The sequence below is a fragment of the Nicotiana tomentosiformis genome, chromosome 9, assembly GCF_000390325.3.
Source record: "Nicotiana tomentosiformis chromosome 9, ASM39032v3, whole genome shotgun sequence".
NCBI lineage: Eukaryota > Viridiplantae > Streptophyta > Magnoliopsida > Solanales > Solanaceae > Nicotiana > Nicotiana tomentosiformis.
This window is the reverse complement of record NC_090820.1, coordinates 9,627,903-9,654,147: the sequence shown is the minus strand read 5'-3', so window position 1 is coordinate 9,654,147 and position 26,245 is coordinate 9,627,903. Positions and strand designations below refer to the sequence as shown.

Here is a 26,245-nt window from a genome sequence, read left to right as displayed (position 1 = left end):
TACACTACCAATAGTATAAGTGACTACTAATCATTTGGAGCTAAAATATTTAAGGGCTTTTTTCACTTTTAGTCCGCGTCAGAAATTATTTACGTTCGGTAACCGAAAAGATGTATAACTTTTGTATATAACATATAAAATGTATATATAAACAAAAAATATACAAAAGATATATATATTTTATCGGCTATTTTTTTAGAGCAGCTATACAATGTCATTTTTTCAATATTTAATTTTAGGTATATGGTTGGTAATTCAAAAGGAATGATGACCCCTATATATATAAAACTAATAATATTAACCTTTTTGTTTATATATAAATAAAACTAATAATAGTAACCTTTATGTTTCTTAGTTGGACTGAAATTTGACGAGTTTGTATAGTGTCTCAATACTATTCTCAAAAGACACGTACAGAGATGCCCAAGTTTGAATTATTTCTTTAGTATTAGATCTATAAAGACAGCCATGATTTCCTCCTACTACTTATGCTGAAAAACTAAACCTCATATTTTCTTAAAATGGCCTTTCATTAATTATGCCCTTTTTTAGACCATTATTATTATGATGATACTATTGATTAGTCGTTAATTGTATTATATTAATCTTCGAGCTCTGCTGCAGAAGTACTTATAATTTGGAGGTAATGATTAGGCTAATCTCGGTTAAGATACATAACTATGAGTCAAACGACAATAACTAGAAGATACATGCCTAATTAACCTTAGGTTAGTTACTAAGTTAATTTAGGCTAAAGGAAAATATAAAACTAATACTTGAAGAGAAGCATCAAAAGGGCACCCTGTTACACAAAGTATAATGCGTTTAGGCAGGGTTCGGTGAAGGGCCGCACACAGAGGCGGACCCTAGAGATTTGAAAGTGGAGGGACACATGAGCGGACCGATCAATCAGTGGCCCCATCGGACTTTTGATCTTAAGAATTGCAAGAAAAAGATATGATAATTTTTAACATATATACACATTTATATTCAGAATTTTGCCGAGGTTAACGGGGTCTGATGACCCCTCTAATGTATACATAGGTCTGACTCTGACCGCACCGTAAGGGGTGTGATACATGCAGCATATCCCGATACAAGTATAAGTGGCTGATTACACAGCTTGAATCCGTAATTTATAGGTCACACGAAAATAACTTGATCCCGTTGCTCCGAGGCTCCCTTCCAGCTTGAAAAGAAGCACCATTCTTGTTAAAAAGAGAAAGTTTAGATACCATTTTGGGTACTCAAAAAGAAAAGTGAAAAGAGAAATTGATCATGTGCTTGTTAATGAAAATCACATGATCATTTGCTAATAAAACCAAGAAATAATGCCAAAACAATAAAGTAAATTAAAGCAAAGGGTTTTTGAGGTTCTTTTATGCCGTCACTATCATGGAAGAATATGCATCCCTCCTGTTAAACCTTAGAAGACAGGTAACACTACAACTCATGAGCTGTCACATTTGGATTGGTTTATCAGACAGAATATTTGACAATGGGATGCACGAATGATGTTTGTATGAGCTCTTCAAGCCAAATGTAGCAGATCAAGATTTTAAAACCTATTTTTCATTTGTTTATGCATTTAAAACCTACTGGTCGGACTAATCCAAATTCACACCGGTCCGACTAATTTGAATATGCATAATGTAGAGCCCATTAAAGGGGAAGCACGGTTGCTACTAGCGTTCTTTATTTTCAAGATTCAAAACTAAGATATTTAGTTAAGAGTGGAGAGATTTAATCTATCCCACCATACCCCTTGTTAATGACCCTATTACGCATTCGGAACATACTGGTCTGACTAATCTGTATTTACACTGATCCCACTTATTCAAATTTATAGCGTGTATTGTCTACTAGATGTTTTTCCGTTTCTGGGGTTCGAACCTAAGCTTCTGGTTAAGAGTGAAGGGACTTAATCCATCCCACCATACTCCTTGTTAAATGCTCTATTATGCATTCGGAACATACTGGTATGACTAATTCGAATTTATACTGGTTTGACTAATCCGAATTTGCAACGCGTATTGTCTATTAAATGAAGAAGCGCTTTCTATAAGGAATTTTTCTATTTCTGGGACTCGAACCGACGACTCTGGTTATAAGTGAAAGGACCTAATAATCCATCCCAATGTACCTGTTGGTGGTCCTATTTTTCTATTAACCCTTTAAAGTGCCTTTACTTCATAGTCTAATATTGCTTGAAAATTAATATATATACCACAATGTCTATATTTTGTATCATTTAATTCTATCTCTCATTTCCTCTTCCCCCATACCAATCTAGCTAAAACACCTTTATTGGATTTCTAATGGAGAATCAGTCTCCAAAATCAGAATCCTACATGCAAAAAGAATTGCCAACTTGTTATAAAGAAGTGGCCATAGAATCATTATCAAGATATTTCAAGAATCCTCACATTTTGGAAGGTCTAAATGATGAGAGTTCTGTAACTTCTTTTCCCAACATGAAAGAAAGATTGGTTTCAAGTTCAGATTCAACTTCTTCAACAAAATTCTCTGTGTTTTTTCCTCTCAATTTCCTTCAAAATGATCTAGGGAATAACAATATTTTTCCTTTGAATAATTTTCTTGAATCTTTTCATCATCATAATCAAGTGTCTGATCATCAAACATGTTCTTCACCAAATTCATTATCAAGTAATTACCCAACTTTAGGATTGTTTCTTCAGGAGCCTTCTATTTTAGAGATTTCAAAAAGGGCAGAAGAATCTCTAAACAACAAGAGCCACAAGTATGACTCTAATTCTTCTTTATTTCCATTTTCTTCACTAATTTCTCCTTTATTTCCATATGTGTATATATAGTTGGTGCGATTATGATATACAGTCAAACATGTCTATAACAGTCAACTTTTATAACAACATTTCACTATAACGGCTATGTTGTGTTGGAACCGATATTTTATGTTATCTTATATTATATGTTCTCTATAACAGCATTTCGCTATAACAGCCAAATAATGTCGGGACAAAGAATGATATTATAGAGAGATTTGACTGTACCTTCAAGCTCTCAAAATGTTTGTTTTTCTTTTTGGAACTGATTTTTCATGTTATATATTATATGATCTTTGTAATACCATTTCGCTATAGTGGCCAAGTAAATATTGGGACAAAGAACGTTGTTATAAAGAAGTTTGACTGTATGTTTAAGCTCTCAAAACGTTTGTTTTTCTTTTTGGTCAGGACATCAGTTGCCATATTTCCAATGTCTTCACTAGATGAAAGCCAAATTCATCAGCAGCAACAGGTTGCAGCTACAACAAGTACAACTAATTGGCTGAAAATGAATCAAACTTTAACAAATTGTACTACCACAAGAGGTTTTAGTGACTATTGGCTTAGTACTACAAAAACTCAGCCAATGAAATTCACAACAGGATCAAGAAAATCATCACTTCATTATAATCGAGGTAATCAAAAGTCATCGTTTTCTTCTTCTTCTTTGATCGCAACGTCTCAAGGGAAACTATTTAGAGGAGTAAGGCAAAGGCATTGGGGAAAATGGGTAGCAGAAATAAGGTTACCAAGAAACAGGACAAGAGTTTGGTTAGGTACATTTGATACTGCTGAAGAAGCTGCTATTTCTTATGATACTGCTGCCTATATGTTAAGAGGAGATTATGCACATTTGAATTTCCCACATTTGAAGAATCAATTAAAGGCAAATTCTATAAATGGGAATACAGCAGCCCTTCTCGAGGCGAAAATTCGAGCAATTTCATCACAAACAAAGAAGACTAATGATCAAGATCAATCTACAAAAGAAGTACTATTAGCTACTGATGATTCAACATCGAAAATCAAGAATGTGATTACTCAGAATCAAGAAATGGATAATTCTGAGAAAAAGGTGAAGAATATTAATCAAGAAAGGTTATTATCAGAAAATAATATTGATGGTGTTCAATTAAGTAGAATGCCATCTTTGGATATGGACATGATTTGGGATGCACTTTTAGTTTCTGATTCATCCTGACCTTCAACAGATGTATTTTTTTTTCTTTTTCATTTTTGACCAACATTATATTTCAGAAGGGGAGTCTTGGAGTAACGGTAAAGTTATTTTCGTGTGACATATAAGTTACGGATTTGAGCCGTGAAAGCAGCATCTAATGCTTGCATTAGGACAGACTGTTTGGATCACACCCCTAGGGGTACGACCCTTTCCTGGACACTGTATGAATTCGGAATATTTTATACACCGGGCTGTCTTTTTATTATATTTCAAGATTAAGAGCATACATAGGTGTTTCTTGTTTTTTTATTTTTTGAAGATTTATGTGGCAGTGGTTGGATTTCTGTACATGTTGTTCAAGAGGGTGTTCAACACGTTTTTTCATCATGTAATTCTTGTTTTTAATGACTCTAAGTTTGCCTTGTGTGTGATTTATCAGCCTGGTGCTTTCGGTTGACTCAATATTTTAAGAAAGTTAAAATTAGATACTCAAAAATTATACGGAAAGTACTACAAATCACAATTGTTCTCACGTCATATTAAAAAAAGGGATTTTATATTGGCTTGAACATTACAATTATAAAAAAAAGATTCAATTATATGATGAGAAAATTTATACGCGTTGTTAAGAAACTATGAGGTTTGATGTTCTTGATAAAATATTTTGAGCTTTTTTGGAGGTTACATTATGGACGCTGCAAAATCTACCAACTCTATACCAACAAAACTTGAACAAATATAAAAAAATCACCTAGAATTTTTTTGTCTCCACGCTGGTCTAAATATGAGATCTCAGGGTTCTATACTCCATTGACCACTAGGCTTTTACTTGAGTCTCTCATTATTTTTAATAATATATAGGGGGAGGAAAATAATGTCAATTAGAATCAATTTCGACAGGGGATTCGGATGAACTCCTTCTGCCCCTAGCTCCGCCCATGCATATACGTCCATCAATTATTATAAATGGTTTGCTAGGTCAGTATTTCATTAAAGTACCATAAAATAATTGCATAACATCACAAATACAAGCTTTGGTTGATCTCATTAACCTATTTGTTACCCATTTTTCAACAAATTTCTTTTTACTATGTTCTTAGAAGTGGTTCATGTCAAGCCTTCTCAAAAAGCTTCACAAAAGCTGAGACCATTTCCGAAGGTAGATCTTATATTGTCTAATGTTTATATTTATATTTCCCATAAAGTATTTTTGCTCCCTTAACTAGACTATATAAGTTGCTAACAATTATCATTAGAACATACTTGTGCATGTTCATCTTGGTGCAAATAATTACAGGCATTAATAGAAAGTAATGTAAAAGCAAGAACGATACTACGATCGACCACTAGGGGTTGTGGTGGGATGAATAAGATCCTTCTATCCTAAACTCGAGGACTTGGGGTTTGAGTCCTGAAAATGAAAAAAATTCTGATAGGGAACACTTCCCCCTTTAATGGACCTTACGCGGCACGAATCTTAATACTTACAATATTATTAAGAATAAATTCCATGCGTTGAAAGAGAAATTAAAGTGTTTAATTTGTTCATGATGTTCCAACTTACAACTTGTTCATCATTATCAGTGTGCTAAATTCGTTTACTTTGGAATTTACTTATTTAAATAAAAGTATAAAAATCGAAGTCAATACTTCTTGTTTTGTCAACCCATCTCAAGGGGTTGACTTTATCATTTTCTAATAATAGAGTGCAATTAAATTTTTTTTTCCTTTCCTTGGTCATAAGATTTTTGACTTTTTCTTGATTATAATATCACTAAGACTATTAAGGCCAAATAAATTATTTAAAATCAAATAGTATGTTATTGTTGAGTAATGGCCCTTACACTATCACTAAGACTCAAGAGAATAGCTTTGACAACGTACAAACTTGTTGGTTAAGCTAAATAAGAAAAGTCTTTTAATTATTCAAAAGAAAATAGTTGAAAAATTGTTGATATATTGAAACAAAACTTTAATTAAATCATGTCGAAATGCACAAGCAAATGACATCAACATCAGTAGTTACTATAAACTTTAAAAAAAGAAAAAAAAAAGGGATTGGTTGGTCGGTATTTTTATGACATAGAATAATTGATAAAATTTCTTATCACAATGATATCACAATACAAACGCCATTATGAAAATAGAAAGAAAAAAAAACCATTGCGGGGTTAGGAGAAGAGGCGAATCCAGGATTCGACGGTCGAGGGGCAACATTCAATATAAATTTATTACTGCTCATAACGATTGGTACGTGAGACATTTGCAAGTATATATATAAAGTTTTTGCCGAAATTTTCAGGTGTCGGTGACCCCTCTACCTATAGTCACTGCTCATAAAGATTAGTACGGGGGACATTTGCAAGTATATATAGATTTTTTGTCGAAATTTTCTGAGTGCCGATGACCCCTCAAACCTATAGTGTAGGTCCGCTTCTAGTTGGGAGACATGGGAAAAACTTTCATCATGCACATTTTTAAAACAAGTTAAGAGCATAGATAAATGAGTGAAAAAATAATAATAATATAGATACATGAAACTTTGACACCAAAATCATGCCCTCAAGGTCAGAAAAAGATACTTTCATGTGTTATAGACTGCTTGGCCAAATTTCTAAAATCAGCTTGAAAATATATTTTTTTTAAAAGTACTTTTGGTAAAAAAACACATCGGAACAACAATGTTTGACCAATCTTTTAGAAACTGCTTCTAAGTGTATTTATTTTCAAAAGCGCTTTCGCGAAAAAAACTACTTTTTCTGCTTCTCAAAAACTACTTATGTTTCTAGTCAAAAACACTTTTTCCTTCCTAGAAACTTGGCCAAACACCTTAACTATGTAAAAAAAAATATTTTTAACCATACAGAGAGCTCTTGAAGAACAAAAGACAGATATCTTTAAAGTAAGCCCATGTCATTAACATCAAAATGGTTCATACTTCCAAGTTGTGTCCCAACTATGCTAGAAACTTGACAATTGAACAACAAATAATCACTAAGTCAATAGGCAACTATAGTGAAGATAGGGTGTTATCTCTAGGAAGTTAACTAACTTAAGCTATGCCATGTTATATTTTCTCCTCAGTTGGTAATAAAGTTTTATCTTCTAGGAAAAACAAAACTTTCTCCTTACTATGTTGAAGTTCTTGTTTATCAGCTTCATCATCTTCTTCTACCTGCATTTATTTATCCTCACATTCAACCATGTCTACTCTTTTAAGCAACTCGAATTCCTCTACATCGCCCAATGCTTCCACGGCCGCGTTGTTGGCTGGAGCCTTCGCATCTAAATTCGGGTTTGTGCCTTTGTTGTTCTCCCAGTTGCTCTGTGCACATTTATCGGAACTTGGTCTGTACTCCGGACTCCAAGAAACGTTTCCGTTTTCACTTGGAAGTTCACTCTGCACATCAATCATATCGACGTTGTGTTCAAGAGGAAGTTGCATTTGTAGCGGATTACTAACAACTTGCCCTGTTTTTAATCTCTCGCGATAGTCTTCCATCTCCAATCTGTATCGTTCTTTGTCTTGCAAGGCTTTCTCCTGATAAATCTGAACTCAACAGAATATAATCATTGGAAGTAGTTAGCACGAAACAAACAAGAACAAGCATACGTCTTGGAATATATAAATCGGGAAAGTGTCATATATGACCTTGCACTGTACGAAATATCTTAATTTTACTCAGTTATACACTTCGGTGCTATTCATAACTAAACGTAGAGGGTCATATTAGAACCACATCCCCAAAGTATTTTGACAGGTTGAATCCACTTAGTCCATGCTGGAGCTCCTTTAAAGTCAAGGGACGTATACGAGACAATTTGTCAATGGCAAGGGTAAAAAGATATTTCGTAAAATGGAGTAAAATTGGACATTTTCCCTATATAAATTATATATCATTTGGTTCTTACCATTTTCTCGGGTACGTTTAGGTTGTTCCACAATTCACCTATCATCCGACTAATCTCCCTATCGTTCCCAGGATAGAGAGGTTTCAGCCTGGCGTGTTGCTCTGCGAAGAAAAAGTTATAACCACTTCTGTTAGCCGATGCTGCTTTCCCTGTGTTATAATCAGGTAGATTCTGATTTTGCAACTCTTGATGCATTGCGTTCATTGGAACCTGATATAGAACACCTTTAAAATCTTCAGAACCGATCTTCACTGTAATAAGATATCCACTCTCGAACTTCCCATCAATGACACCACACACTGGCGAACCTGTCGATGGTGCTGCTGTTTCTGCAACCACAAAAGAAATATATTTAGATCTTAATATTTCATTACTTTAACAATAGGAACTTCATTTCCAAAAATCTGTATATAATCAAATAGTAAGGAACCACTCAAACAGACATCCACAAAAAAGGGCCCCAATCCGGTTACCACAACCTTAAATACTTTTCAGCTTTTTTGGCAATTCGCCTGCAATATAAAATCTAATTAACTCATGAACCCACAACGCAACGCCACAACCCCACGTCAAAATAATTATGTAATTGTTGCTATTCACATCATTCTTGTAACAAGACTACGTCCACGGTGGGGATTATAGACAATATTTGTTAGCTATAATAGGAACGTAATCGAACTTCCAACCCCGTTGAACAGATAAAAGCATTCTCAAGTTATTTTTACTTCAATATGAAACAGAATTATCAACATAGATGAGCACTCATCTTATCATGTGAATCTGTAGATACAAAGTTTTTGAGACTCCCACGTTCCTAGCACACACACACACACCCACCCCCACCCCCCCGGCTCTTGCATCAATCATCTTTAGATTAGTTGCTGATGCTGCTTTCCCCGTGTTATAAACAGGTAGATTCTGATTTTGCAACTCTTGATGCATTGTGTTGATTGGAACCTGATATAGAACACCTTTAAAATCTTCAGAACCGATCTTCACTGTAATAAGATATCCACTTTCAAACTTCCCATCAATGACACCACAGACTGGCGAACCTGTCGATGGTGATGCAGTTTCTGCGAGCACAAAAGAAATATTTCGATTTTTTTATTTCATTACTTTAACAAGAGGAACTTCATTTCCAAAAATCTGTATATAATCAAATAGTAAGAAACCACTCAAACAGATACATACAAAAAAGGGCCCCAATCCGGTTACCACAACCTTTAATACTTTTCAGCTTTTTTGGCAATTCGCATGCGATATAAAATCTAATTAACTCATGAACCCACAGCGCAACGCCACAACCCATGTCAAAATAATTATGTAATTGTTGCTATTCACATCATTTGTATAGATTTAGACTATGCTTGGTCGATGCATTATCCCCTTCAGTTGAGTAATAGTGTCATTCCTTACTTGATTTCCCTTTAAAGTTTTCAGTCAGACCATATTCAGTGTTCACCCATAGAAGAGAGTAAATTACTGCTGCTTTTAACTTGCAGAGGTCCTGTCTTCCTTCGGAATTTGTCATAAGAAACTAGAAAACTGGCTTTAGTGTGTGATCATGCAAATAATTTAGCTGGATTTCGCCCCTAGGGCTTCCCATAAGTGGTAAGATCGCAGCGAGTTGAAGCCTGTTGCGGAGGAAGCCTGGTATTTAAGTGAAGATGGGTAGTGGAAGTATTTAAGATTTTTGCTGTTTATATGGCTGGAAACTGCATACTGGTTTAGCGACTTAGGATATAATGATGCAGATTTTGTTGGTAAAGAGTGAGGTAGTGTTCAACATAAACGAAAAAAAAGTTTGGTGATTTTTCTCACTTGCCTAAGTTTAGGTGGGCAGAGTTACCGGTACTTGTACTGGTAGGAGGTTGCAGGTATCTAGTGGAATAGTCAAGTTGTGTGGAAGCTCGTTCAAAGTAATGAAAAGAGAGATAGGAGGTTGTGTTTCTGACATGAAAATAGAATACATTCCAGACAAAGGCAAATATTTTTAGAAGGGCAAAAGTTATCTGAATTCTAGTTTCTACTTGGTACTGTTTGGTTTGTGGATAAGATAAGGTGGAAGTAGTCTCTCTTCTTCTCTAAGAACTAGCAAGGGCATGCCCGTGCAATGCACTGGGCCCAACACAGTTCTAATCTTGGAAAATAAGAAAAAGGTTATGGCTCACTTAAATGTCATAAAACTTCTGTACAAGAACTATACCCATGTATATAAACAACTCGAATATCACCTAATTCCAGTAATACAACCAAAATATATTATACATATACTCATGCTAATTATTTCTAGATAAAGTTGTTACTAAAGCTAAATAAACCTTCATAGTTGAATAGTTGATTCCAATTCATCTTACTCCATCTCAGACATCTTCAACTTGAGATCACAAGTTATTTGCTATTGAAAATCTTTCAGGAGACACATAGACAACAATCAATCCAATCATGAGCATGAGCTTACCAGCCCGAAAAGTAAAACAAAAAATGAGGATGCAACCTGCAACATCAACTGGTGGAGTAGGGGATTAGTTAGTTGGATCTTTGTACAACATATATAACAATGACAATAAAAAATCTTGTCACAAGAATATTAGAGAACTCAAAATGTAGATACTACTTAATGCCTTTCCAATATGGAAAATACTTTCTAATAATCACTGTACGATTTAAAGAAAGTAATAGATGCTAATACCTACTTCAACCATGCAAGTGCAAGTGCAAGTGTTGGCAGGTGTTCATGTACCAAAGCAGCAATCTAAAGTAGCATTATACCTCAGCTGAACAATATCTGAGATCAAACATGCATCGATAATGCTTGATAGGCTAATGTTAATTGTATTTTGCGTTCAGGAAGTAAGGATGAACTGCAGAAGTATAAAAAATGTGAAGTATGAGCAGCCTATGATTTCTATACTCACATCAACTCGGTTTTCACAGAGTACTAAAAAAGCTTTGAGTTTGCATGCCTTCGAGAAGCTTACAAGAATCCCAGTATATGAAATCTTCTTGTTTAGTTGTTTCAATGACATAGGGCATGAGGGATCACGCAGCAAGCGTTTTCTTTAAGGATGTAAGTTATTTTTATAGGTAATTTTGTTTAAGAACTGGCTGCATAAGTAAATACACCAACATAACCAAATCAGATTAGTAATTCATATCTTTTGGAAGCAAATGAGACAACACATCATATTTTAAGCTCTAGGTTTGCTTAATCAAGTTTATAGCATCATATTCAAGAAATTCACCTGCCCCACAAAGATAAAAATAAAAAGTGGTTAAGATGTGTCAGAACAACAAACCCAAATAGAGCGATAAAGCAGTTCAGAGAGACAACCAGTGAGAAAGAAACTGAGAAAGACGGTACCTGAAATTACACTACGGGAGATTTCACACGTAAAGAAAGGGATTGTCGTCTACAGGTTGTACAAAGGGCTTTTCAAATCAGCCTTTTCCAATATGGTGGTACAGTTTAAATATTAGAGAAGGATGGAGCAAGACTTTGGAACTAAACTAAAAGAATCTTAGTGCAGATGAGTACCTCAACTACAGCACCAAGTTGGCAAGTTCTGTGTCAATACTTTGATATCTCTTGTGAACAACCTCTGCCAAAGAACCATCCTATTCTAAATCAGTAAGATAGTTATTATTTTTTTACAGTTATTACATTCTTATTCAATTGGTTCATCCTTTGAAGAAAGATTGAAGGAGCAATAACAAGGCCTGCATCGAGGAAGGAAAACTACCTCAATTAGCTTTGCGGGACTCCTAAGACAAAGGGGGAGAGTGTGCATACCAGTAATATAAGCAATGAACAGGTCTTCAATATCAGTGCTCTCCCTTCTCCTTTACCTAGCAGTATATTTAAAATTTTGAATTATTTACTTGTCGTTTTCTTCTTTCTCCCTAGTAAGATTTAATGATTTTTTGTGTAGCTGTTGTTAACCTAAACACAAGGAGGAGAGCCACTTCCTAGTCATGCTCAATTTCTCATTACAGACTGAGCTACTGGATTAAGTAACATAATTTGTAACCTTGAAGAAAAACACACATGAAGACAAACTGAAACTCAATTTCATTTTGCATAACTATTATGTGCAAGTTGTCATTCAAGGTATTACATCTTGTGGAGAAAGCCTTCACTCTATTGAAAACTAAATTTCAGTACATAAGCAGAATAGCAAGAAGTACCCATTATCCAAGCCCATAGCCACATCTAACGAAAATAAAGTAAGTAGCTTAGAGAGAGAATGAAATCAGACTATTAATATTTTATCACATATAAATTATCTTGGATTGGTAAATTTTATATCCATATTCTCAGCTATAATTCTCTAATCAATCTAATCATATAGGAAAAACAATCACTAAAAAATAAGAACTCACTCCCCCTCATTTTTTTCCCTTTGCTCACAGGAAATAACAAAAACAAGACATCTACATTTTAATATGCAAAAACAGGAACCTCATCCAGAAAATCCGCATAAAGCAGGGAAGCAAGAGCAGAAGAGAACTTAATATACCATTATTTATGATCCTGTATAATCATCTTTGTGAAAAATTAAGTAGAAAAAGAGATGCATGGCAAGCCAGAATGAGCGGTCAATTGCATATCAGTTGTTGATCGCCAGAAGCGACTAAACCTGTCGACATCAAAGAATACCATCGAGATATAGGAAATTTAACCAAAGGTTTTGATAACCAAGAGAATAAATAAATATAGGTGTTAGAGTTCATTTATTACCTCTAAACATGAGACACCAATCAGATGAGTAGAGCAAGCAGTTTCTATGCAGTCCTTACCCGGTCAGTCCCCCTAAATTTACAAGTAACACTACGTGCATTTGGAGAAAGATCAAACTTCAATATTAATGGTAATCAACAACATAATTCTATAACTCTTGTTTAAGTACAAATAAAGTTGATCTGTAGCAGCATAACATTAAAAAAAAATTTAAACTTACATACCAATACATATCTAGCCTGTTAATACAAAGAGGAAGGACATGTATATAAAGACGCCATTATAAGGGCAGAAAATAAATATGCAGCAAGAAATGAAGATCAAAGAACCAAATAATATCTCAAATTCACAATTTTAACGAAAAATGAAGAAAACTTTAGTACCTAAAACCAACCAAAACAGAAGTAGCAGTGTGCAAATATGAAAAGAAGAATTTAACCAACCTGTCGAAATGCTTGAAGACATACAGGAGGGGTACACCTTCTTTTAAAGAATCTGCAATTAAATAATCTAAAATTCCATCTTAAAAAAAATAGATATACTCGAACATAGAGAAAAAGAAAAAAAGCAAAGTAGAAGCAGCTAAAAATGGGCATAGGATGACTGATTAGGAACGACACAAAATTAGGAAGAAGGGAAATGGAATTAAAGTGGATGGCAGACGTTCCACAGAAATAAAAAAGTAAAAAAGTAACCACGTGTCAGTGAAAAAAGGAAATTGTTAATGAGTTAGTCTACTGCATTAACATATTATAAAACAACATTGTTTTAGAACCCACATATCATAAAAAAAAAAGCACATTTACTTGCGGAGGCGGATCCAAGATTTCATGGCTACGGATGCTATTATTTTAATATAAAACAATCACTAGCGAAGAAGATTGAATTAGGGTGTACATTCAGTCGATTCGATCCGTTTTGGATTACTTCGGTTCTGTTCGGTTCGATCCATTTTGAATTTATTCAATCCGATTTAAAATTTAATTTATGCATAAACGAATATGTGATACACCCCTTTCATCTACATGTAACTGATTAATATTATATTATATCTTTAATGCATCACTATTAAAAAAAAATTATAATTAATAAAATAACATTATATGGATAAAAAAAATGATTAGATTACATCCATCCAAATAAAATACGAACAAATATTTAAGATGAAGAAAATAAGAGAAATTAACAAAAACAACAAAAAGGGAACAACAATTGCATTAGGAGAGTCTTGATCCCAAGTGTTGTCCATGGAATTTCAGCACTTCATCCGAGGCAATTCAATCATTTTGTGACTTAGGGTGCCACTTGTTCATTATGTAGGCATTTTTGTAGAAAATACTAGTATGTATATAAAATTTTATCCGAGCGACCGAGTGGCGTGCCACCCCAACTCAATACATATATCCGCCCCTGTTTACTTATACAATGAAAATAGAGAGGCACGCAGGGAGTTCAGATAACACAAGTACTGCATTTTATCGCCAATAGGTTGACAAGCACATTAGAAGGATTGTTATTTGGATATACATTTCTGTTGACCTAGATAGTAAATAAATAGAAGAAAAAATTAATAATATTAATCATGTAAATCTTACTATTTATATAGATACTCCGGACAAAGAGATAGAATAAAAGTTTCTGCTAATGATGAATTCCCGAAAAAAACAACATTACTAATTGCAGCACGATCAAAATGCAAGACACCATGAAAGAATTATTCTTACTCATTTTCTTTCATGTAAAAGCTAGCTCCATTTTTCAGATACAAACGAATATGCAAACACATTACCAGTAAAGGATATGCTGCATATTTCAGTGTCATACCTATAATTGCCAAAACATATTTCAAATGTCCCATATTTGTGTTATCAAAAGTTATGTCCTTGCAAATGGATAGATAATTATGTTAAAATCACCTATGGGGAAAGAAAAGGAATAGAATTTTTTTTTCTTGTTTTAGGCATATTGTCAAACACCTTAATTGCACCAAGTTCTTCCTTTCTAATTAGACTTTTTTATTCTACAACTCAATGTGCTTAGTGCTAGAAGCGTTCAAACAATAAAAACCATATGCATAAACAAAATCTACCCAAGAAATTTTGAGAAAGAGAAAAAAACAGATGCTTGTAAACCTAATCTATTTTATATTGAATTAAAAAGAAAAATAAAGCACAAATGCATGCTCACTTAATAGTCTATAAAAAGTAAAATAAAAAATTTATATTCTCACCGAGAAAGAAAGGAAAATTTAGCATATCTCAGAATCTTCTTCCATTTTCAGGATTTTTTATTTTATCGACCATGATAAATTGATAATGCATATTTTTGAAGTGTGTATTATTAGCTGCATATACACAAAAACACCGCAGGATAATTAAACAATACAAATGAACAAAGATTGAAAGAAATATCCAATCAATCAGTGAATACCCAATTGAAAGTTATGAAGAATACCAGTGAATTTTTATTAGATATATTTAGTTGTTAGATATTATAATATCAAACTAATAACAGTACTTTATTTCATATAGGTACTTGGGTACATTAAAATCATATGTTCGTAATCGTTCATGCCCAGAAGATTCAATAGCAAAAGCATATATAGCAAATAAATGTTTGGCATTTTGCTCACGATATTTGGAGGGCGGAGATTCAAGGTCTTATTGCTCAAGAAAATGCGATGACAACATTGAGCATGAAACTAGTAAAGAAGAATGTCTTTTTCCTATTGTTGGAGAGTCCTATGATGGAGTAGATGTATTTGAGTTGGATGAGAAAATATGGTTGCAAACACATCGGCATGTGCTTTTCAATTGCGAGTCAGAGGTGGTTGAGAATTATAAAAAGTAAGTGTTATATGTATTATTGAATATATGTATGACTTATTTGATAATAAAATAATATATGCGAATTACATGAATAGGGAACATATTGCTGAAATCAAGAGATCACATCGTAAGCGTCGTTTGTGTAGGGTCCATCCCATAAATTAAGAAAGAAAACTTTCTTCCTTTAATTGGTAGCCATCTTTTCTTTTGCATTGTCAAATATGGTAGACAACATAAGAAAAATGCCAAATTGTTAGGCGGAAGAAAGAAAAAATTTGCATTGCAAATTTTCAACCAATCCTTCATTCTGATTGGTTGAAGAGGTAGGCTATTTCTCCTATAAAAGGAGAGCTTCGGCTTCTTCGTTTCATCACACAGAAAGAGAAGCAACACAATAGTTGCAGAGAGTATTTCTCAGGCATTGCGTGAAATAGGCTGTGTAGAGGAAAATAGAGAGTGAACGATATTGTAGTGAGGTGAGAATATCAAAAGAGGGTTATTTCTTTTGAGTGTTGTAGTGGTATTTGGAGTATTTTACTCGGACCTACAAAGTGTAAAATTCCTTGCTATAATTATATTAGTTGCTCGTCTCGGGGCCGTGGTTTTTTCCCTTATTCAAAAGGGTTTTCCACGTAAAAATCTTGGTGTCGTTGTCACTCTTTTATTCTTGTTAATTACCGTATCTCGGTACTACATTATTATTTTACTTTTAGTACCGTGAATATTATTTTTGTGGGGGTTTATTCCCAACAACTGGTATCAGAGCACAAGTTCTGCTCGTTCACAGAAAACTGTTCACTGTCGGTAGTACTATACTCGGTGAAAAATAAAAATGTCCGGAGTAAAGTACGAGGTAGCAAAATTTAACGGAGATAGTGGTTTCTCAACATGGCAAAGAAGGATGAGAGATCTGCTCATCCAACATGGATTACACAAGGTACTAGATGCTGATGCCAAAATGCCTGATACCATGAAAGCTGAGGATTGGGCTAACTTGGATGAAAGGGCAGCTAGTGCAATCAGGTTGCACTTATCAGATGATGTGGTAAATAACATCATTGATGAAGACACCGCACGTGGCATTTGGGCAAGATTGGAAAGCCTATACATGTCCAAAACGCTAACAAATAATTAGTACCTGAAGAAGCAGCTATACGTCCTACACATGGATGAAGGTACAAATTTTTTGTCACATTTAAATATGTTTAACGGACTAATCACACAGCTCGCCAATCTCGGAGTGAAAATAGAGGAAGAAGATAAAGCCATCTTGCTGTTGAACTCGTTGCCATCTTCGTACGATAATCTGGCAACAACCATCCTGCACGGTAAGACTACCATTGAGTTGTGTCACATCGGCTCTTTTACTCAATGAGAAGATGAGAAATATGCCTGAAAATCAAGGACATGCTCTCATCACAAAAGGTAAAGGCATGGTTTATCAAAGGAGTTCGAGCAACTATGGTAGACTCGGAGCTCGTGGGAAGTCTAAGAACCGATCCAAATCAAGAGCTAGAAATTGCTACAACTGTGATCAACCAGGTCATTTCAAATGAGATTGCCCAAATCCAAGGAAGGGCAAAGGTGAAATTAGTGGCCAGAAAATGACGACAACACAACCGCCATGGTGCAAAACAATGATAATGTTGTCCCTTATATAAACGAGGAAGATAAATGCATGCACTTATCAGGTCCAGACTCAGAATAGGTGGTTGATACATCGACATCTTACCATGCCACACTGGTAAGAGATCTTTTTTGCAGATATGTAGCAGGTGATTTCGGCCTTGTGAGAATGGGTAACACAAGTTACTCAAAGATTGCGGGAATTGGTGACATTTGTATCAAGACAAATGTCGGATGCACATTAGTTCTAAAGGACGTGCGACATGTACCTGATTTACGGATGAACTTGATCTCGGGAATTGCCTTAGACCGAGATAGATACGAGAACTATTTTACAAATCAAAAGTGGAGATTCACCAAGGGATCATTGGTGATTGCAAAGGGAGTTGCTCATGGCACTTTGTACTGGACAAATGCAGAAATATGCCAAGGTGAATTGAACTCGGCACAATATGAGATTTCTGCAGAGTTGTGGCACAAAAGAATTAGTCATATGAGCGAGAAGGGATTGCAGATTCTTGCTAGGAAATCACTCATTTCTTATGCCAAAGGTACAATGGTAAAACCCTGTGACTATTGTTTATTTGGTAAGCAGCGTAGAGTCTCATTTCAGACATCGTCTGAAAGAATATTAAATATACTTGATTTGATATTCTGATATTTGTGGTCCAATGGAAATTGAATCAATGGGCGGTAATAAATATTTTGTTACTTTTATTGATGATACTTCACGAAAATTATGGGTTTATATTTTGAAAACCAAAGATCAGGTGTTTCAAATTTTTCAAAAGTTTCATGCTATGGTGGAAAGGGAGACAAGCCAAAAGCTAAAGCGTCTTCGAAGTGACAATGGAGGTAAGTACACTTTAAGGGAATTTGAAGAGTACTGTTCGAGCCATGGGATCAGACATGAAAATGAAAATACGGTTCCTGGAACCCACATCATAATGGCGTAGCCGAAATGATGAACCACATCATAGTGAAGAAGGTGAGAAGCATGCTCAGAATGGCTAAACTGCCTAAGTCATTCTGGGGTGAAGTAGTTCAGACAGCCTGTTACCTGATCAATAGGAGTCCATCAGTTCCGTTGGCGTTTGACATCCCAGAGAGAGTTTGGACCAACAAGGAGGTGTCCTACTCGCATGTGAAGGTGTTCGGTTGTAAAACTTTTGCACATGTACCAAAGGAGCAGAAAACAAAGCTGGATGATAAATCTTTTCCTTGCATATTCATCGGATATGGAGATGAAAAATTCAGATACAGATTGTGGGATCCCGTAAAGAAGAAGGTCATCAGAAGCAGATATGTAGTCTTCTAAGAAAGTGAAGTTGGAACTGCTGATGATATGCCAGAGAAGGCCAAAAATGGTATTATTCCTAACCTTGTTACTATTCCTTCTACTTCTAATAATCCCACAAGTGCAGAAAGTACGACCGACGAGGTTGCCGAGCAGGGGAGAAATTTGATGATGATGTCGAGCAAGTGGATCACCCCACTCAGGGAGAAGAACAACCTCAACCTCTGAGAAGATCAGAAAGGCCAAGGGTAGAGTCATGCAGGTACCCTTCCACGGAGTATGTCCTCATCAGTGATGAGGGGGAGCTAGAAAGTCTTAAGGAGGTGATGTCCCATCCAGAAAAAACCAATGGATGAAAGCCATGCAAGAGGAGATGGAATCTTTGCAGAAAAATGGCACGTACAAGCTGGTTGAACTTCCAAAGGGTAAAAGACCACTCAAATGTAAGTGGGTCTTTAAACTCAAGAAAGATGAAAATGGCAAGCTGGTGAGATACAAAGCTCGATTGGTGGTAAAAGGCTTCGAGCAGAAGAAAGGTATTGATTTTGATGAAATTTTCTCACATGTTGTCAAAATGACTTCTATTTGAACAATTTTGAGCTTATCAGCTAGCCTAGATCTTGAAGTGGAGCAGTTGGACGTGAAAATTACATTTCTTCACGGAGATTTGGAAGAGGAGATCTATATGGAGCAACCAGAAGGATTTGAAGTAGCTGAAAGGAAACACATAATGTGCAAACTGAATAAGAGTCTTTATGGGTTGAAGCAGGCACCAAGGGAGTGGTACAAGAAGTTTGACTCATTCATGAAAAGTCAAACTTACACAAAGACTTATTCTGATCCATGTGTATACTTCAAAAGATTTTCTGAAAATAACTTTATTATATTGTTGTTGTATATGGATGACATGTTAATTGTAGGAAAAGACAAGGGGCTGATTACAAAGTTGAAGGGAGATTTGTCCAAGTCATTTGATACGAAGGACTTGGGCCCAACACAATAAATTATGGGTATGAAGATAGTTCGAGAGCGAACAAGCAGAAAGTTATTGCTGTCTCAGGAGAAGTACATTGAACGTGTACTGGAACACTTCAACATGAAGAATGCTAAGCCACTCAGCACACATCTTGCTAGTCATCTAAAGTTGAGCAAGAAGATGTATCCTACAAGTGTGGAGGAGAAAGGAAACATGGCTAGAGTTCCTTATTCTTCAACAGCTGGAAGCTTGATGTATGCAATGGTATGCACCAGACCTGATATTGCCATGCAGTTGGTGTTGTTAGCAGATTCCTTGAAAATCCTGGAAAGGAACATTGGGAAGCAGTCAAGTAGATACTCAAGTACCTGAAAGGTACCACAGGAGATTATTTGTGCTTTGGAGGATCTCATCCAATCTTGAAGGGCTATACAAATGTTGATATGGCATGTGACATTGATAACAGAAAATCCACTACTGGATATTTGTTTACATTTTCAGGGGGAGTTATATCATGGCAGTCTAAATTCCAGAAGTGTGTTGCACTTTCAACAACTGAAGCAGAGTACATTGCCGTTACAGAAGCTGGCAAGGAGATGGTATGGCTCAAGCGATTTCTTCAAGAGCTAGAATTGCATCAAAATGAGTATATCGTCTATTGTGACAATCAAAGTGCAATAGGCTTGAGCAAGAACTCCATGTACCATGCAAGAACAAAGCATATAGATGTGAGATATCATTGGATTCGTGAGCAAGTGGAGAGCGAATCTTTACAGGTCAAAAAGATTCACACGAGTGAAAATCCTGCTGGTTTGTTGATCAAGGTAGTACCAAGAGATAAGTTCGAGCTATGCAAACAACTTGTCGGCATGCACTCAAAATAGAAGACAGTGCTAACTCCTTCAGGTGAATGGGACTGGAGGGGGAGATTTGTAGGGTCCATCCCATAAATTAAGGAAGACAATTTTCTTCCTTTGATTGGCAACCATCTTTTCTTTTGCATTGTCAAATATGGTAGGCTGCAGAAGGACATTGCCAAATTATTAGGCGGAAGAAAGAAATAATTTGCATTGCAAATTTTCAACCAATCCTTCATTCTGATTGGTTGAAGAGGTAGGATATTTCTCCTATAAAAGGAGAGCTTCGGTTTCTTCATTTCATCACACAGAAAGAGAAGCAACACAATAGTTGCAGAGAGTATTTCTCAGGTATTGTGAGAAATAGACTGTGTAGAGGAAAATAGAGAGTGAACGATATTATAGTGAGATGGGAGTATCAAAAGAGGGTTATTTTGTTTTGAGTGTTGTAGTGATATTTTGAGTATTTTACTCGGACCTACAAAATATAAAATTCCTTGCTATAGTGATATTAGTTGCTCGTCTCGGGGCCGCGGTTTTTTTCCTTATTCAAAAGGGTTTTACACGTAAAAATCTTGGTGTCGTTATCACTCTTTTATTTTTGTTAATTACCGTATCTCGGTGCTATGTTATTATTTCGCTTTTAGTACCGTAAATATTATTTCTGTGGGAGTTTATTCCCAATAGTTTGACACAACAACAACTTGATTGTGTGCATTTCGATACATTTTATGAGTGGTTCAAGGAGAAAATAAGTGACTAAGTCATTGTCTACGTTAAATTATTGTCCTTGTAGACATATCTACATTTATAGTTTTACCTTTATATTTGGTTAGGTGAAGGAGCTGGAAGCCACATCTAACATCTCACAAGGGTCGAGTTTCATTGCGAAAAGATTTAATGCGTTCGATGTAAATAACGGGTATCGTTTTCGAACGAAGAAAAGTGAAGAGTTTAAGGAGACACAAAATAGTGGTGTTATGTTCGTTTCAAAGACTGAAAGTTATGCAAGTACAAGTGACAATACTCCAAAGTCTGCAAATATCAAATATTATGGTAGATTGAATGATATTGTGGAGTTAAACTACTATGAAGAATTTAAGGTTGTCTTATTTAAGTGCGACTGGATCGATGCAACCAAAGGTAGAGGAGTTAAGGAAGACGACTTGGGTTTTACACTTGTGAATTTCTCACGCTTGAGCCCTTTATTTTTGCAGAACAAGCTCAACAAGTAATATTTGTGCAAGATTCTCAAGATCATGAATGGTTTGTCCCTAGGTTAATTAAACCTTGAGACATTTTTGATATGGGAGAGGAACAAAGTGTGCATTTTGAGTCATCAATGCAGAGTAATGCCACTGACTTAGCTCTATTAGAAAATGCTCATGTTTCAGAAGATGAGTATAATGATTGGATAAGAAGTGGTGTCGATGGGATAGAGATTCATAGGAACACATATGGCAAGATTCCCCAAATGATGGTGAAGCTAATGTTGAGAGAGGAAATGACATTGAAAATGAAAGTGATTATGAATAAGATAGGTGGTAATTATAAAATATTATTTTGCAAGTATTATTTAAGAACTTCTAGAGATTTTTCTTAATGCAGAAATTTGAATAAATATACTTTTTTTTGTTTCAATTTAAGTCATTTTTATTGAAGATGCATGTTAGTCAGCTATGAATTTTTTATGTTTGTATTGGTTGATTATTAGTTGAGTTGAGTGAATTCTTTGTGCTTTCTTTTACTTATATTTTGCTTATTGTAGCCATTATATTGGAATATGCTAAGGTGTTATTATCATTGGACAATTATTTTTGCTGGTACATCAACACCTTTTATCTCTTGAACTTGTGTGCACGAATTGCTATTTATTTGTTTTACATAGCTTGAGATGAGGAAGATGCTTCCTCTAATTTTGCATGTGACCTGTTGATTGGTTGGAGTTAATATGGTAATAGTATAATTTAATACAGTTAGATAGTTTCTTTATTTTGGAAAAGGAACTATGCAAACTAGAGGTCGCAACCGATTGGTAATTGAACAAGACGATGATGAAGATGTGAGACCTTATATTGAGCACTTGATGGATGATCAAAACTACTCTAAGGCCCAACCATATATTGAGCACTTGATGGATAGTCAGAACTACTCTGAAGCCCAAACACATGATGGTCACTCTAATGAGTTGAATAGTTCTGCTGGTGGCACTGAGATTTAACATGATGACGATTCGGGTAATGTTTCTATAGTATTACAATCTGGTTATATATAAAATTAGATTATAGCGTTCATTTTCTATATTAAAAAGAAGTCTCAGTGGATGGCTCACCAAAAAATTGTGAAGTTACATCTTAAATCAATAAAAGCTCTTAGTAGTCTCATTCTTTTGTTCTTCCTAGTAATTTGGACTATGATCTCCAAATGATAATGCATATCTGTGATGCTTGTTCGTGTTAATTGCTATTGAATTAGTGAACTTCATGAATTTGGAACACAACAAAAAACTATATATTGAGATGAATTATTTGCTTCTATTTTACTTTTGATGTAAAGAGGAGTTGGCAGAAGAAGTAGAATCACTGTTAAACATCATAGAATCCCTGTAAGATGAACTAGGGAACTTTTATGCTTGTTTTGTGGATTGTAAATATGGCTCTTGCACTGCCGTTGTGCTAATGGAATACAGTTTGTTATCTTTCTCAAAAATATTATTGCTGCTCAACAGTTTTGTCTGCCCGCAGTGTTGACATACAGAGAAAGTTCTTGTCTAGTTTTATTGGTGCTGCTCTTTCCTTTAATAGTTAAACTAGGGACTTACCAGTCGAAAGAGGAGCCGACCCAAATCTCTTGAAGAAGTTCGGCCACTCACGGATCCCCACAATATGAGTGAGGAGCCGACTAACCCAGTTCGAAATATCTTCAACCAGAGGAGGAGGTGAGGTCTTGGCTGTATAAAAATAAGAGAGGGGAGAGGACCATAAATCAGAACCCACAACCATGGACGTTGGCTACCACGTCTTCGTTTCTAACGAAGAAGTAGTTTAACCAAACTTGGCGATTAGCATTATCGTCCATCTTCACCACCAGGCACTTGCCTCCTCGGTGGCGACGGTTTAACATTGTCCCCTGTAAAAGCTAGGGGCGAATAGGTGTATCAAATGCCAAAGTGAGAGCTCGACCCCAGCCAGCTCGACAAATTTAGTGAGCATCCTTGTAAGCTTGTAGAGGTATGAGGCGAGCTGGGCTGGGCAGACGCCGTAATAATGGCAAAATTCCTCCGCCAGCGGAAGGAGAGGTAGAGTGTCGCCGACTTGGAAGGGGTAGGCGTAGAAGGCACAGTATCTAGGATGATGAACCTGCATCGTATCCCACCCAACCGGGATTAATTCGAGGTGATCGGGGATGCCGTACTTACCCCTAAGTTCTCCCAATTCCTTATCTGTCATCACTGACTGAAAGGCTCTAGGGTCAACATCAGTGGACTTCGAGAAATCAGACCTGATGTCAGGATTGCGAGGAATTATCTCCTCCACCAAAGGGAAGCCTCCATCCTTGACGGCGGCAGGAGCATTCCCCTCATGAGGAGGGAGCACCATCGTTAAAGGGACTGGCTCACTTCCCTCAGTAGACTCGGAAGGTACGTTAGTCATGTTTTATCAGAAGAAAAAGAGTATCAAGCAGTAAAGAATCGAAAACAATGAAAGCATCTGGAACAGAAAGTGTTAAGTCACAAAGAAGAAAGAAAGAGATATGGAGTTTCAGAGTAGAAGGTCTAAAACTTCAAAATTACACCCTAGCACATCTATTTATAAGAACCTGGGCACCAAAACCGAAAATGGTTCATCATTACTGGCGCCGTAACCAAAGTGGCAGATTCAATCAAAGGACGCACGAGAAACAAAGCAACGCATTGGGAAAATGTGTCACAATGACACATGACGTCATCTTAATTTGTGGATAGTCCAAATCCAACAAACCGATCGAGAAAATCGAGAAGTTTTGAAATAGGTGGTCCGCATAGGGCCACGTTGCCGACTCACCATGACCACCACGATCTGAACTGCTCGCTCAATTGTTTCTACCATAACGAGCAAATCCGCTCATCGACCCCGCCTGAAGCCAGTCTCAATAAGCGGAGGGATTAACTGTATGGCAAAATCTATCTCTAGAGTACCTAAGCCAAGATAATATTATGGGAAGGATTCTCGAGTCGAGGTTAGTCAAAGCGACCCAAGAAGCAACAAAGTCCTTGGCCGAATTGTCAACATGAGCCATAGTCGAGATGTCTACAAGGGTCGAGGTCGAGATTGAATATTGATGATAAGAGTTATAACGGCTAGTTTGTCAAGATAGGATATTAAAAGGGAATATTCTATACACATGTACTATTAGGGTTTCTTAGGAACATGTCCCATATATATAGAAAAAAGAGACAATGATAAGGGCATGTGATATTCATTTGTAAGAACACACTTTGACAAAAAGATTCTCTCTCTCTTACTAAGATACGAACACCACCTTTTCACTGAGATTCTTGTCTATATTATTCCATACTTTTCCATCTAATCCGAGAATAACTCGAACATTCAAGGTTTTATCTGTCACTCATCATTGTCAGGAGGAACAACCATCTAGTTCATCCTTTATTGGGTGAATCATTCATCTTATTTACTTAAATATCATATATTGTTATTTATTGCTATTAAATGCTATATTATTGCTCATGCTTTTTGAAATAGCTATTGCCTATTGTTATCACTATTCGACAAAATCCATCTAATATTTATTGCACCCTCGAAAGCTACATCTAGAAATATTATTGTTAACTAAGTTTAACCCATAATTATATAAATTTAATTATTTGAAGCTGTTAAACTTCATATATGCACCCTTTGAATCCACATGACCTGTTTCTGAAGATAATTACGGTATGTCGCATCCAACCGAGACACGGAGAATGAAGATTTTTTTGTTAATAATGCAACCCTAAGCCACTATTAAAATATAACCAAAAATAAACAGCAATATAAAAATAAGTTGTTACAAAAGTTCAAGACGACATAAAATTCACTTTCTCAATTTTCAAAAACTTGTACTTGAAAACATGCAGGGAGAGTCAACATATATCACTCGAAGAGTCCGGGCGAGGGAGACTTAAAATCACACAAAGCAAAGATGTATAGGGGCATACATACATTGCACTCTTTCTCATTATACTCTTGGATAGCACAGTTAGCCAGTTCAATCAGTACCCCATAGTCGTTGTGGAACTTGAAATCCAGATATGGTGTTATTGGAACAGTCGGACCGGGACAGTCAACAAATTCAAAACCCTGTCAAACAAGCCAACAACGATGAAACCTATCCGCCAAACTGGAAGAAAGAAGAGGGATTATAATGGAATTGGACAAATCTATCCAATTAAAATAAATAAATTCAAATACAGGAAAGTAAAATAATGTCATAGGAATACAAACATTCGTCTAAATCGTATTTCATGGAGAATGAAACCTATTATCAGGGGGGAAAAGGAATAGAAATAAGAGGCTTTTACAGCTTGTTTGGATGGTTGTTACCTATCGTATCATATCGTTTGAATAGTTGTTACATATTGTTTCATAATATATCGTATTGTATTGTTTTGAGAATAAAATATTTAGATAGATTGTATCGTTTGTCATCATTTTATAATGTCATACCCACAATATGAAGAATAAACTTGCAATATTACAAAGAAAAAGCAAGGTAAAAGGTAGAATATAATTATTATATAAAAAAATAGAGTAAAGGATAAAATAGGATTATTTAATAAAAAGGAATGTCAGGATGAGGAAAAAAAGCAAGGTAACGACACGACCACACCAAATCCATCGTTACATAAAGTGATACTTTTCGTTACAATCAAAACATTTATTATATTAGCATTAGATGAATCATAGGCTTTACAATTAGCGGTAAGCAAAAAAATACGTGTATAAATCCATGACATATAAATAAAGCACATGAATCAAAGGC

At 35.6% G+C, this 26,245-nt stretch overlaps 2 protein-coding genes across 20 annotated transcripts; one reads left to right on the top strand and one right to left on the bottom strand.

The window, feature by feature from the left end:
* The first annotated feature begins 2,223 nt into the window (after nucleotides 1-2,223).
* On the top strand, nucleotides 2,224-4,443 carry LOC104101945 (ethylene-responsive transcription factor ERF062-like). The gene is made up of 2 exons (XM_009609506.4): nucleotides 2,224-2,761; nucleotides 3,216-4,443. Exons 1-2 carry the CDS (start codon nucleotides 2,319-2,321, stop codon nucleotides 4,006-4,008), a joined length of 1,236 nt encoding a protein of 411 aa, XP_009607801.1. The 5' UTR covers nucleotides 2,224-2,318; the 3' UTR covers nucleotides 4,009-4,443.
* Nucleotides 4,444-6,879: 2,436 nt separating this feature from the next.
* LOC104101943 (high mobility group B protein 15-like) lies at nucleotides 6,880-13,318 on the bottom strand. Of its 19 annotated transcripts, none has more exons than XM_033657586.2 (11): nucleotides 13,087-13,318; nucleotides 12,644-12,733; nucleotides 12,423-12,542; nucleotides 11,696-11,751; nucleotides 11,441-11,504; nucleotides 10,595-11,348; nucleotides 9,124-10,411; nucleotides 8,871-8,975; nucleotides 8,124-8,228; nucleotides 7,900-8,000; nucleotides 6,880-7,537 (listed from the first exon to the last, which is right to left on the bottom strand). In XM_033657586.2, exons 7-11 carry the CDS (start codon nucleotides 9,209-9,211, stop codon nucleotides 7,169-7,171), a joined length of 768 nt encoding a protein of 255 aa, XP_033513477.1. In that variant the 5' UTR covers nucleotides 9,212-10,411; nucleotides 10,595-11,348; nucleotides 11,441-11,504; nucleotides 11,696-11,751; nucleotides 12,423-12,542; nucleotides 12,644-12,733; nucleotides 13,087-13,318; the 3' UTR covers nucleotides 6,880-7,168. The 19 variants fall into 19 exon arrangements, with proteins under 19 accessions (XP_033513477.1, XP_070041776.1, XP_070041774.1 ...); XM_070185675.1 differs by having other exon boundaries at nucleotides 7,900-8,228; nucleotides 10,595-10,766; nucleotides 11,267-11,348; nucleotides 13,087-13,315; XM_070185673.1 differs by having other exon boundaries at nucleotides 7,900-8,228; nucleotides 11,646-11,751; nucleotides 13,087-13,315.
* Nucleotides 13,319-26,245: the final 12,927 nt, after the last annotated feature.